This window comes from Bombina bombina, chromosome 10, assembly GCF_027579735.1.
Source record: "Bombina bombina isolate aBomBom1 chromosome 10, aBomBom1.pri, whole genome shotgun sequence".
Lineage (NCBI taxonomy): Eukaryota > Metazoa > Chordata > Amphibia > Anura > Bombinatoridae > Bombina > Bombina bombina.
This window is the reverse complement of record NC_069508.1, coordinates 27128961-27141398: the sequence shown is the minus strand read 5'-3', so window position 1 is coordinate 27141398 and position 12438 is coordinate 27128961. Positions and strand designations below refer to the sequence as shown.

The following is a 12438-nucleotide window of genomic DNA, read 5'->3' as shown; positions in this document are numbered from 1 at the left end:
TGGCCCTTGATCATGCATAGTTAATGAAGAATTTGAAATCACCTACAATTCTCCTGCAATTAATCGTATTTCTCAATGTTGTAGAAGATACGCAATACCATTAAAAATGCATTTTACTTAGTATTTTAACATATATAGGACAGAACAGCAGTTACATTTGTTACAAAAAATCCTAAAATTAAAAGATGTCATGTAAGAACTGTTTAACACTAAAGTGAAATTACCAGGAGATTCCTAATTGTGTAAAAAAAAAAAAAAGTAAAAATAAAAACAAGAAAGCTCTGAAATATATTTTGAAACCATCTCTTTTAGATAGAAGAGAGCACATTTTTGAGTATCATGTCTGTTTAATTATGTACAGCAGGGGTGGGCAAGAGGTAGATTGCGGTCTACCAGTGGACCGCAAGTGAAATTTGAGGTGACCACCTGGAAGATTTCAAAAGTCTGCATAATAATAAACATTTCTCACACATCTAGAGTCTGAGTGAAGAGCCTCACCACTGTAGATGTATGAGAAATGTTTCTCTTATGCAGACTTTTGAAATCAGCTACGAGTCTATGACGGCGGTATGTGTACTTTAGCATGTGTGACGCGGCTGTAGCTGAACTCGCTGCCCCAGCTTTGGTTACTACCTGTCCCAAACTCTCCTACTTTTTGTCTCAAGAGCGGTCAGTCCATAGTACAGACTCTTCATGCGCCAGGCTGAGATGCTGCTCGGTATCCCTGGGTTTGGCAGTTCCAGGTCCTGCTCTGTCTGATATTCTGCTGCTACTTTCTAGTTCTGTCCCCCGTTACTTGTCACCAGGCTCTGCTCTGTGCTCTGTCTGATATTCTGCTGCTACTTTCTAGTTCTGTCCTCCGTTACTTGTCACCAGGCTCTGCTCTGTCTGATATTCTGCTGCTACTTTCTAGTTCTGTCCTCCGTTACTTGTCACCAGGTCCTGCTCTGTCTGATATTCTGCTGCTACTTTCTAGTTCTGTCCCCCGTTACTTGTCACCAGGCTCTGCTCTGTGCTCTGTCTGATATTCTGCTGCTACTTTCTAGTTCTGTCCTCCGTTACTTGTCACCAGGCTCTGCTCTGTCTGATATTCTGCTGCTACTTTCTAGTTCTGTCCTCCGTTACTTGTCACCAGGCTCTGCTCTGTCTGATATTCTGCTGCTACTTTCTAGTTCTGTCCTCCGTTACTTGTCACCAGGCTCTGCTCTGTCTGATATTCTGCTGCTACTTTCTAGTTCTGTCCTCCGTTACTTGTCACCAGGTCCTGCTCTGTCTGATATTCTGCTGCTACTTTCTAGTTCTGTCCTCTGTTACTTGTCACCAGGCTCTGCTGGGTGAATGGTCTGGTGTTGTTTTTTTCCCAGGGTCTGTTACTCCCCCTCAGGTTCTTTTAAATTACTCTGTACCAGGCTTTAATGCTGCTCTCTGATACTCTCTCTGACACACTAATATTAGCTATACTCTGTGCTAGTATCTGCAGCTTTCTGTCCCCAGAGTTTGTTGTCACCAAATTGTGCAGGTCAGTGCTGTTGCTGCTATACCAGTCTTGGTTGCTGTGTAAGGCGGTACAGAGTCTGCAGGTCCAGCCGGTGTCACTGTCCCAACTATTTACAGTAGTCTTCAGCCAGTAGCGTACGGCTGGAGAGCAGCCAACAGAACCTGCCCCCTAATCAACCTGACATGGAGTCCAGCCAATAAAATTACTTTGTAGAATGAGTCTATGATTGGCTGAGAATAGTTCATTGTCATCGTTGTATCTGAGCTGTGGGTTCCCATGTGTTCCAGGCTTGACTACTCCGCTAGCCCTAGACTCGAGCCGTCTTGATTGTGAGACTACTTATTCATATGCAGGCGTGGTACACAGATAAGTTTGCTTGATGGTCCCAGCGTGACGTAAAGAGAGAGCTCTCACAGTAAGTAAAGAGCGTGGCTGTATTTATTATTAAAGAGCGCGGCTGATTTTTAAAGCTGTATTATTTGTGGCAAAAATACAATTTTCAGCCAGCAACTGGTGTTTTTTTTTTTTTTTTTAGTTAGGTGACCACATCACTTGGAATAAAATTAGAGGTAGCCCTTGCCTTACAAAAGTCTGCCCACCTCTGATGTACAGTAATAACAAAAAAACTGTAATACACTTTAATTATTTTTTAGACATGTGCATGGCGAAAAAAATCGGTTCGGATCGAATTTGGAAAAATTCAAATCAATTCGGTTCAGATTCGTTTCGGATTTATTCAGATTCGAATAAATTCGGCTGGATTTGGTTCGGTTCGGTTCGGAAATTCGGAATTTCGGTAAGTGTTAGGTGGGATTAGACTAGTATTATGTACTGTATATTAGGTGTAACCCATAGCAGAGTGATATAACCTAATATACTGTACAATACTAGTGTAATCCATGGCCATCCGAATCTACCGAATAAATCAGAACTAATTCGGATTTATTCGGTAGATTCGGCACTATTTTAATTTGGAAATTAGAATCGAACCGAATCCCGAATTTTACGAATTCGGACGAATTTCCGAATCGATCCGAAACGAATCGCACATTTCTATTATTTTTTTATCACATTTTTCCTCCAATTAAACTCTGAACATTGTGGATGTTTTTATCCACAGCCCCAGAGAGGATGGAGTGTATATTCCAGAACTTGACCCTGTAACACGCTAATTCATAGCCTAGCACTGCTGATGCTGTATCTGTTGCAGTGATTATGGAGCGCAGAGGCAGATTTCTCATTAGGTGAAATAGACAACTGCTTGGTGCACTCTCATAGCTGGTAAACGGATACAGCATGCTCACCATTATTTTAAATATTGTGCACTTGTCTACCCAGTAAAGGCAATTTAACTTGAGAATGTGTATCTCTCAACTGTCTCAGAACTAGGGTTGCCAGGTGTCCAGTATTAAACTGGAAAGTCCAATACTTTAGCAGGCTGTCCAGTAAAATCTTTTTGTTAAAGTCCCTAAGTGTTAGCTAAATGTAAAAGACCTCTTATGATTCAGTGCATTTCAAATATGGAACAGAAAGAAGCGAGGGCGGTAAAATTACTTGTGTTTAAGTGTGTTACTGGCAAGTAAAAATGATTGCATGTTAATAGCAGCCAAGGGGTAAAATGACTGCTCAGTTGTGAAAAATATACATGAATCAAAAATGGAGGCTACGTTTACTATAACAACTAAAAGCACATTAAAACTATTTACCTCAAGAATTTAAAGAGACATGAATCCCCTTTTTTTCTTTTATAATTCAGATAGACCACACAATATTAAACAACTTTCCAATTGACTTATATTATCAAGTTTGCTTTATTTTATTTGTATCCTTTATTGAAGAAGCAGCAGTGCACTCGTGGGAGCTAGCTGAACACATCATCTGAGCCAATGACAAGAGGCAGCTACCAATCAGCAGCTAGCTAACAGTAGTGCACTGCTGCTCCTGAGCATATCTAGTTTTGTTTCTCAACAAAGGGTACCAACAGAATGAACTATTTAAACTATCTATGTGTTTTTATTTGTTATAAGATATCTGATTGGGCAAACAATATGGCATAGATCTGATTGGTTCCTAAGCTAGAACATGTTTGTAACAATCTGTGCATCAATACAGTCCTTAAAGTAAAATGAAACCCAACATTTTTCTTTCATGATACAGACAGAGCATGTGATATTAAACAACTTTACATTTTGCTTTTAATATCTAAATGGCTTCATTCATTTGGTATCCTTAGTTGAAAAGCATACCTAGGTAGGCTCAGAAGCAGCAATGCATTACTGGGAGCTAGCTGCTGATTGGTGGCTGCACAAAAATGCCTCTTTTAATTGGTTCACAGATACCTTCAGATAGCTCCCAGTAGTGCATATTTGTTCCTTCAAAAAAGGATACAAAGAGAATGAAGCAAACTGGATAATATAAGTAAATTGGACAGTTAATTAAAATCATATGCTCGTTTTGAATCATGAAAAATAAGAAAAAGAATGTTGGGTTTCATGTCCCTTTAAATACTCGGTACCATTAGACATGTATAAATGTCTAGAGGGGTCATAGCCTTCTTTTCATACAAATAGTGTTATCTTTAAATAGTGCTCTCTTCTATGCATACTAGAGTTTAAAGTCTATAAAACATTTCTGATAAGAGACAATGCTTTTATAACCAATACATAGATTAGAAATATTACCTTGTTGGTTTAATCTTATCATCAACGGAAACAAAAAAAGGTGTTTCATAATTATACTCATCAAATAAACCCCATCGATAGTGAGCCCATTCATGGACAAATACTCTCCCTAGAAAAAAAAAATGAATTCACTTACAAAAATTATAACAATTATTTTAATTTTAACTATTTATTTTAATTTTTTTATTAGCTGATTATTTCTTACCTCTTGATCCATATATAGGAAGCAATGTGTCATCAGTTAAGAAGTCAGGAGAAAAATGAATATATTTCCCCATTTTTCCACATCCTTTATAGTGCAAAGTATATGGATCATTGCCATTATTTAAATTTTGATTGGCAACAATTATACTTGCCTGAAAAAAAAAAAGATTTTTATTATTACATAAAGATATATTTTAAAAATGAATTATAATACATCAATAATAAAACTACATATTTAAAGGGGCACGAAACCCAAACAAATTTCCTTCATGATTCAGACAGAGCATGTAATTTTAAACAACTCTCCAATTTACTATCAAATTTGCTTCTTTTGGTATCCTTTGCTGAAAAGCATACCTAGGTAGGCTCGGGAACAGCAATGCATTACTGGGTGGCTGCACATATAACCCTATTGTCATTGGCTCACCTCATAAGTTCAGCTAGCTCCCAGTAGTAATGGTGGCTCCTTCAACAAAGGTTACAAAAAGGATGAAGCCAATTTGATAATATAAATAAATTGTAAAGTTGTTTAAAAAAGTATGTTCTACCTGAATCATGAACATTTGGGTTTTATGTCCCTTTAAGCTGATGAAGAAAGAATTCCTGTTTACTTCAATTCCTCTAATAGCATCAGTTGCTTTATTGTTAAATTCTGATTATCCATGGAATTATATTACCATCTATTTATCAAATTGAAACAATACACAATATATATATACAGATTCAAATATGGTGAATTATTCTCCATGTCTGCTTTTTTTTTACACATGTTATCTAATATAATTATAGAAAATAACTCACACACTATTATTTATAACATTGATACATTTTTAATAAAATATTCATTTTTTTCTTCACATTTTTGCAATATACTACCATTATCAAAATGCTTATAGTAAAAGTTATTACTTTTGTTCAGTGGCATACACACATATGCTGCGAGGGAATGTGCACCAGTATTAAAGCTCAGACAGAGAGGTGTATTGTGTGTCATACAAGCCACTGCTGACTCTCACAGAAGGTGTGGTGTCTGAATTTGTGCACGGCCCCTCGCAACATATGTGCATATGCCACTGAAAATCCTTAATAACTTTACTAGAAACATTATTGCTAATGGAAAGATATTGGAAAATTGTTTTTATTTAAAATTAAAATGCATCTATGCACAGTTTAGGTTTGACCTTTCTATCCCTTTAAGACTTGGCTCACTGATATGTTATTCTATAGCAACACAACAGACATATCTTGTAATTACAATATGTATTCGGTCACTTTAAATGTGAGCAGCATCTAAAAATACCAAAACGGCTCAGCACAGGGGTGGCTCAGCAGTTGAGGGGTTAAATGCTGCCATTTCTTATGGATGACAGGAAATCTTTGACTACAGTATCCCTTTAAATGCCTTTAAAACATGTATTTTGTATACAAATGCTTTGCTATGTGTATAAAAAATACTTTACTATTTCTTAAATTATAACTGAATTCTGCTTTACAAAATATAGTACCTTTTCATATGTTTCATGTTTGGGTCTCTGATAATTAAGAGACTGCCAGGAAGAAGGAATTAAAATCTTCGCTTCCCTGTAATAAAATCTTCTCTTTGTGACATTAAACAAGTACAGGGAAGCTTCAGATATCATATCCTGAAAAATATACAAAATATGAAAGTGACAGTATTGAAAAAGAAAAACAACGGCATATCGCTTGCTCAACAGATTCTTTTATATAGTATACTCAGACCTCCCAACTGTCTCTAAGTGAGAGGGACAGTCCCTGAGTCTGAGCTCTGTCCCTTTTGAGACAGCCATTTGCAGAATTTCCCTTAGTCCCACCCACAGAACACCTCAAAACTGCCCTGACACACCCACAAGCCACCCAGAAACACCTACAATCCAACCAACTAACCATTCATGATTCCTCCCCTCCTAACACATCTCCACCCACAAATCAACCTCCTGGGTCCCTCCTACTCAGCCACAAATGTTGAGAGGTATTTATACCCAACATTTGTGACTAGTTATTAGGGACTCAAGAGGTTGAGGGAGGCCATTTTGTGAGTGGGCAGTGTTGAGAGGGACAAGGTCATGGATGGTAAATAAGCAGAATCTTGTGTGTGTTTTTTGGTGGTTGTTGGGTGTGTATGTTTTGGTTTGTGGGTGTGTCTGGTAGGTCCATTGGCGGGGTTAAGGTAAATTCTGTAAATAGGGACATATGTCTAAAAGGGACAGCAAGACAGAGCTTAGAATTATGGACTGTCCCTCTCGAATACGGACAGTTGGCAGGTCGGAAATACAAATTATAATACAATCATCATATTCCAGAGAGATTGCTAGCACAAATTCAGTACAGTGATACAGACACTCAAACAAGCACTAAGTAACATGGCTTATTAATTACGTGATCTGAAACACTTCTCATTGTGGATACTGCTGTATATTGCTATTTAGAGAGTCAGAGCAACAAAGCACCCTCTGTAGCCGTATAATGTATGGGAGATGTTGTGTTCTTCTGTGCAAGTGTTGGTTTGGTAGCTATCTGGAAGTTTTTCATCTCCTCAATACTTTTTTATGTCAATTTAGGGTTCCATTAATTTTATTGATAGCACATGTGCATAGTATATGTTGGTATTTACACACTTCATTGCAAAATATCAAACTAAATATTTTTAAAATCTGTACAATTTTATAAGAAAATTATGCATTGAAAAGCCTTTTTAATATTGTTTTTAAAAGGGGTCTTATTCCCTCTGTCTATTAGGGACATAGATAAGCTCCTGCATTGATCAATCAATCACTGTGCAAATGTTGCAGGGTCTGGGTTCTTGATTCTGCAGTGTGAATTTCATATTTGGGGGTTAGAGTTAGGATTTTTTTTTTTTTAGAATAAGGATTTTCGGCAGTGTAAAAGAGCTGAATGCCCTTTTAAAGTGAATGTAAATTTTGATGCTAAAGTTCCCGTTTTTTAAAAATTCTATTAAAAACATGGGCACTTTAATTCATCAAAATTTACATTTCACTCGTTGTGAAGAAATAATTACCTTTTAAAATTGACAGCAGCTCCAGCTTCCTCCGGTCGTTGCAAGCCATTTCTGATGTCAGAAATGATGGATAGCTCATCCTCCAATCACGGCTTCCCCACCCGGGGGAATCGGTGTCTGATTCAATGCCGTGATTGGAGGAATCCGGATTCATAATTTTAGACCCAGGAAGAGGCTTTGCGACGGGTGGAGGAAGCTGGAGCTGCTGTCAAGATTAAAAGGTAAGTTTTTTTTTTCACAGCACGAGTGAAATGTAAATTTTGATGAATTAAAGTGCCCCTGTTTTTAATCAAATTTTTAAAAACCGGGCACTTTAGCATCAAAGTTTACATTCACTTTTATGGACAGTAAAAGAGCTGAATGCCCTTTTAAGGCCAATGCCTATACAAATGCCCCTTTAGGGGCAATGGGTAGTTTAGGATTTTGTAGTGTTAGGGTTTTTTTTTTATTTTGGGGGGTTTGGTGGGTGGGGGTTTTATTGTTAGAGGGGGGACTTAGTATTTTTTAAAGTAAAAGAGCTGGTTAACTTAGGGCAATGACCTACAAAAGGCCCTTTTAAGGGCTGTTGGTAGTTTAGTTTAGATAAGGGGGTGTTTTTATTTTGGGAGTGCTTTTTATTTTCATAGGGATTATGTTTAATTTTTTGTTATTTTTGATAATTTGGTTTATTATTTTATGTAATCGCCAGAAATCAACCCGATCGTGTACGATCGGATTCATTGACACCTCCCTGCTGGCGGCCCATTGGACGCGAGTCTGCAGGAGGCGGCGTTGCACCAGCAGCTCTTGTGAGCTGCTGGTGCAATGCTGAATACGGCGAGCGTATTGCTCTCCGCATTCAGTGAGGTCTGGCGGACCTGATCTGCACTGTCGGATCAGGTCCGCCAGACTTTGTTAAATAGAGGCCAATGGCTTGACTTGACCCCTCCTCTTCTCTCCCTGTCAACGCCTATATCATACAAATAGTTAATTAATTTTAATAAAATATATTTTTTTTTATAATTTTGATAAAGTGTTTGTTTTTTTAATCACTAAGTTTTATTTTCTGCCCTTGTAGATAAAATAATTAAATGTGTTAAAATGCCTCTAGGTAAATAACCTGGGTGTCTAGTTTCTCCAAATGTATTCTTTTGTGCAGCAGTTTTGAATTGGGTGACCGCTATTCAGGTTACAGTCCAAGAATAGCACATTTTAGTTTTAAACCAATAATTCCATCTTTGTAGTGCTTGGCCTATATTTGCTATAAATTACTTGTAAGCCTAAATATATGGAGTATTCCAGTTTACTCTGATTACCAAAGTGACCTTGTTATCTTGCTAAAAACGAGTTCCTTTCATGGGAGCATACTGAGGTGCACGTGTCTTGGGCATTATATGCCAGCAACATTGTAACACAATGTTTGTAGTGCACACTTATTAGCCTACCTCAATATGCTCTTATGGAGAAGTTTCAACAAAATAGATCAAGAGAAAAAGGAGATCTTATTAATAGAAGTAAACAAGAACACTTCTTTAAAATTGTATGTTCTAACTAAATCATGAATGTTTAAAGGGACATTGTAATGAGAAATCCTCTAATTATTATTATTCTCATTTATTTGTATAGCGCGGCAAAATCCCATAATTCATTAGAGCATGTCATTTTTGTGCTTCTTAGTATGGATGTCAAAAAGGTTAATTTAACAACCCCCGGGTGGACATGGGTGGAAATCTGTGCCCCTGTCCGCCCAGCATTGCAGCAAGACGCTGCTTGTGCAATGCTGCCCCCTGCTCCCGCGCAAGCAGGGTCTGTCAATCAACCCGGTTGCAGAAGTCCAGGGGATTGAGGAACGCCACCTTATTGCTGACATAGTAGGTTAAGAAGCAGTGGGCTAATGACCGCTGATTCTTGACTATCGGCAGCGGCTCGTTCATGCAAGCCTGGACCAGAAGGAGCGCCCTATGCGTTTAGCCTCAGCCCCTTTGTGGGGGTTAAATGCATAGATTGCCAGGGTGAATAGTGCAAAAATAACATGATCCAATAAATTAGATCATGTAATTTTTCTACTACAATCTACCTTTAATTTTTTACCTTTAGGTCCATTTAACATTTTAATAACCAATAGTAAAAACACTCAAAATTAGCCTATAAATTATTATAAATACCACAAACTCTGACTTTTACATTTCTAACCATGTGATTATTGGACAATTTTTAATCGTTTTCTGTAGCCTTTAAAGCTTCACGGATTCCAATATTACAGCTGCTTTACTAAATGCTTTAGGGAATCAGCTGCATAAAATCATGTAGGAGCTGGAGAATCTCAAGAGACTGGCGAAAGCCGGTGAAGCTTTAGAAAATGGAGAGATCTGTTAGTGAATGAACACTGCCCACTATGGGCCAGATTACAAGTGGCGTTCTAACAGTTACGCACAAGCAAATATAGTAAAAACTTGTTTATCTTACCTTGATGTTTGATATGATCTGTGGATTTTCTTGTACTTGCGGATTAATAGCGATCACTATATTTTCATACCCATTGCCCCTCAGTTGCACACCGGAGGCAGCTACGGCACAGAAATGAAAACTCGCCAGCAGTGTCACGTTCCAGAAGAATACACTTGCCAGCATCTTTATATTCTGTTAATATTAAAGGAACTAACTCTTCTTCATTAACTTTTTTACTTGTTACTCAGGGTGTGTCTATTGTACAGAACATTAAGCAGACCGGTTTGGGAGTTGTTTAAATTTCCCCTTCTAAATAAAAGTTCCCTTACCTGTTTTCCTAATTTTCCCTTTTAATGTTTCCAATATTTGTTAACCTTCTGAATAGTATCAGAATTGCAGACTTGTGAACAAAATAAAACTGATTTTAAAATAGCAAATCTGATACCCCTCAAATTAGCAAATTGTCTATATTTAAATATATTTTTTTAAACATCCCACCGATCACTTTTAATACAGTTCAGGTTTGTGAAAGGAATTGGATATTACAAAGAAACTTTAAAACTACAAACATATGATACAGTGATCCCCACCCCTTACATACATGTACCCCTGCCCTGACATGCCATACTTCTGAACCCTACTTTTTAAATGTTAAAGGGACAGAAAAGTAGTAATTAAACTTTCATGATTCAGATAGAGCTTGTGATTTTAAAGGGGCATAAAACCTTTTTTTTCTTTCATGATTCAGACAGAGCATACAGTTTTAAACAACTTTATAATTTACTTCTATTATCATATTTTCTTTGTTGTCTTGTCCGTTTTTAAAAAGCAGGAATGTAAGCTCAGGAGTGTGCACGTGTCTGCAGAACTATATGGCAGCAGTTTTGCAACAATGTTATACATTAGCAAGAGCACTATATAGCAGCAGTTTTATAACAATGCTATACATTAGCAAGAGCACTAGATGGCAGTAGTTTTATAATAATGTTATACATTAGCAAGAGCACTATATAGCAGCAGTTTTATAACAATGCTATACATTAGCAAGAGCACTAGATGGCAGTAGTTTTATAACAATGTTATACATTAGCAAGAGCACTATATAGCAGCAGTTTTATAACAATGTTATACATTAGCAAGAGCACTAGATGGCAACAGTTTTATAACAATGTTATACATTAGCAAGAGCACTATATAGCAGCAGTTTTATAACAATGTTATACATTAGCAAGAGCACTAGATGGCAGCAGTTTTATAACAATGTTATACATTAGCAAGAGCACTAGATGGCAACAGTTTTATAACAATGTTATACATTAGCAAGAACACTAGATGGCAGCAGTTTTATAATAATGTTATACATTAGCAAGAGCACTAGATGGCAGCAGTTTTATAACAATGTTATACATTAGCAAGAGCACTAGATGGCAGCAGTTTTATAATAATGTTATACATTAGCAAGAGCACTAGATGGCAGCAGTTTTATAATAATGTTATACGTTAGCAAGAGCACTAGATGGCTGCAGTTTTTTAAAAATGTTATACATTAGTAAGAGCACTAGATGGCAGCAGTTTTATAATAATGTTATACGTTAGCAAGAGCACTAGATGGCAGCAGTTTTATAACAATGCTATACATTAGTAAGAGAACTAGATGGCAGCAGTTTTATAACAATGTTATACGTTAGCAAGAGCACTAGATGGCAGCAGTTTTATAACAATGCTATACATTAGTAAGAGCACTAGATGGCAGCAGTTTTATAACAATGCTATACATTCGCAAGAGCACTAGATGGCAGCAGTTTTATAATAATGTTATACATTAGCAGGAGCACTAGATGGCAGCAGTTTTATAATAATGTTATACATAAGCAGGAGCACTAGATGGCAGCAATTTTATAATAATGTTATACATTAGCAATAGCACTAGATGGCAGCAGTTTTATGACAATGTTATACATTAGCAAGAGCACTAGATGGCAGCAGTTTTATAATAATGTTATACATTAGCAAGAGCACTAGATGGCAGCAGTTTTATAATAATGTTATACATTAGCAGTTGCACTAGATGGCAGCAGTTTTATAACAATGTTATACATTAGCAGTTGCACTAGATGGCAGCAGTTTTATAATAATGTTATACATTAGCAAGAGCACTAGATGGCAGCAGTTTTATAATAATGTTATATGTTAGCAGGAGCACTAGATGGCAGCAGTTTTATAACAATGCTATACATTAGCAAGAGCACTAGATGGCAGCAGTTTTATAACAATGCTATACATTAGTAAGAGAACTAGATGGCAGCAGTTTTATAACAATGTTATACATTAGCAAGAGCACTAGATGGCAGCAGTTTTATAACAATGCTATACATTAGTAAGAGCACTAGATGGCAGCAGTTTTATAACAATGCTATACATTCGCAAGAGCACTAGATGGCAGCAGTTTTATAATAATGTTATACATTAGCAGGAGCACTAGATGGCAGCAGTTTTATAATAATGTTATACATAAGCAGGAGCACTAGATGGCAGCAATTTTATAATAATGTTATACATTAGCAATAGCACTAGATGGCAGCAGTTTTATA

At 36.9% G+C, this 12438-nt stretch overlaps 2 protein-coding genes across 4 annotated transcripts in view; one reads left to right on the top strand and one right to left on the bottom strand.

Annotated features, from left to right (window-relative positions):
* LOC128641297 (calcium-activated chloride channel regulator 1-like) overlaps positions 1–10546 on the bottom strand; it is a 56226-nt gene extending 45680 nt beyond the window's left edge. Inside the window, exons 1-4 of the mRNA XM_053693895.1 lie at positions 9866–10546; positions 5889–6026; positions 4385–4535; positions 4180–4288 (exon numbers count right to left, since the gene is read on the bottom strand). Coding sequence (XP_053549870.1) covers positions 4180–4288; positions 4385–4535; positions 5889–6026; positions 9866–10030 — 563 coding nt within the window. The 5' untranslated portion in view covers positions 10031–10546. The remainder of the gene's footprint in view (positions 1–4179; positions 4289–4384; positions 4536–5888; positions 6027–9865) is intronic.
* Positions 1–12438, top strand: part of ODF2L (outer dense fiber of sperm tails 2 like) — a 168482-nt gene that overhangs the window by 34877 nt on the left and 121167 nt on the right. The window lies entirely within an intron of this gene.